This window comes from Bison bison, unplaced genomic scaffold (genome assembly GCF_000754665.1).
Source record: "Bison bison bison isolate TAMUID 2011002044 unplaced genomic scaffold, Bison_UMD1.0 scf7180017864035, whole genome shotgun sequence".
NCBI classification, from domain to species: Eukaryota; Metazoa; Chordata; class Mammalia; order Artiodactyla; family Bovidae; genus Bison; species Bison bison.
This window is the reverse complement of record NW_011494607.1, coordinates 18,450,801-18,451,463: the sequence shown is the minus strand read 5'-3', so window position 1 is coordinate 18,451,463 and position 663 is coordinate 18,450,801. Positions and strand designations below refer to the sequence as shown.

Sequence of the window (663 nt, the reverse complement as noted above, 5' to 3'; positions counted from 1 at the left end):
GGGAAAGTGAATTGCGTCCCCACCTCTCACCCTCCGCCCTCCGACCCTCCGTCGTTGCCTTTAGTGCTGGCGTTGCCGGCGATCGTGAGTTTGTGAGGGAAGCCAAATCAACGCTCAAGGGGAGCACTTTGGGGCCTCCGAGCATCTTAATCTAGACAGCAAAGTGGAACCGGCCAGAGAATTCATCATGACTAACGAGGAGCGGAGGTCTTTGGGGAGTGGCTGAGCTGTTTATAAATCACCGCGTTGAGCACTCGCCCGGGCAAGGCGCTTTGGCGGAGAATTTCCACGTGCCCTGTGTTTATGAGCGTGTGTGGGGGAGAGAGAGAGAAATGGTTAGGGGAGGGGCGAGCCCACAGGCCGCCAACCGAACGGACCTGCATCTCCCCACGCGCGCACCCGCGCGGCGAGGCGAGGATACACACCTTCTGGCGCTGGGTTCTCGCGCAAGCGCGGAGCCACTCTGGCCGCGCGCCTGGGGGCTGCTAGGAATCCCGTAACTTTGCCCGGCTAGGAAAAAATGAAAAAGTCCAAGCCTGGAAGCGCGCAGACTCGGCCGCTGGCGCCCGCGGCTGCTCGACCGGGAGTGAAGGGGCTGGGTGGAGGGCAGGACCGCCTCCCTCAGCAGCGCCTCCGTGTCCCCAGCGCTGGGCGCCTGGTTCT

At 62.9% G+C, this 663-nt stretch overlaps 1 protein-coding gene across 1 annotated transcript in view; it reads right to left on the bottom strand.

Annotated features, from left to right (window-relative positions):
* Nucleotides 1-383, bottom strand: part of POU3F2 (POU class 3 homeobox 2) — a 3,568-nt gene extending 3,185 nt beyond the window's left edge. The window contains exon 1 of the mRNA XM_010834760.1: nt 243-383. Within this exon, the coding sequence (XP_010833062.1) occupies nt 243-383 (141 nt within the window). The remainder of the gene's footprint in view (nt 1-242) is intronic.
* Nucleotides 384-663: the final 280 nt, after the last annotated feature.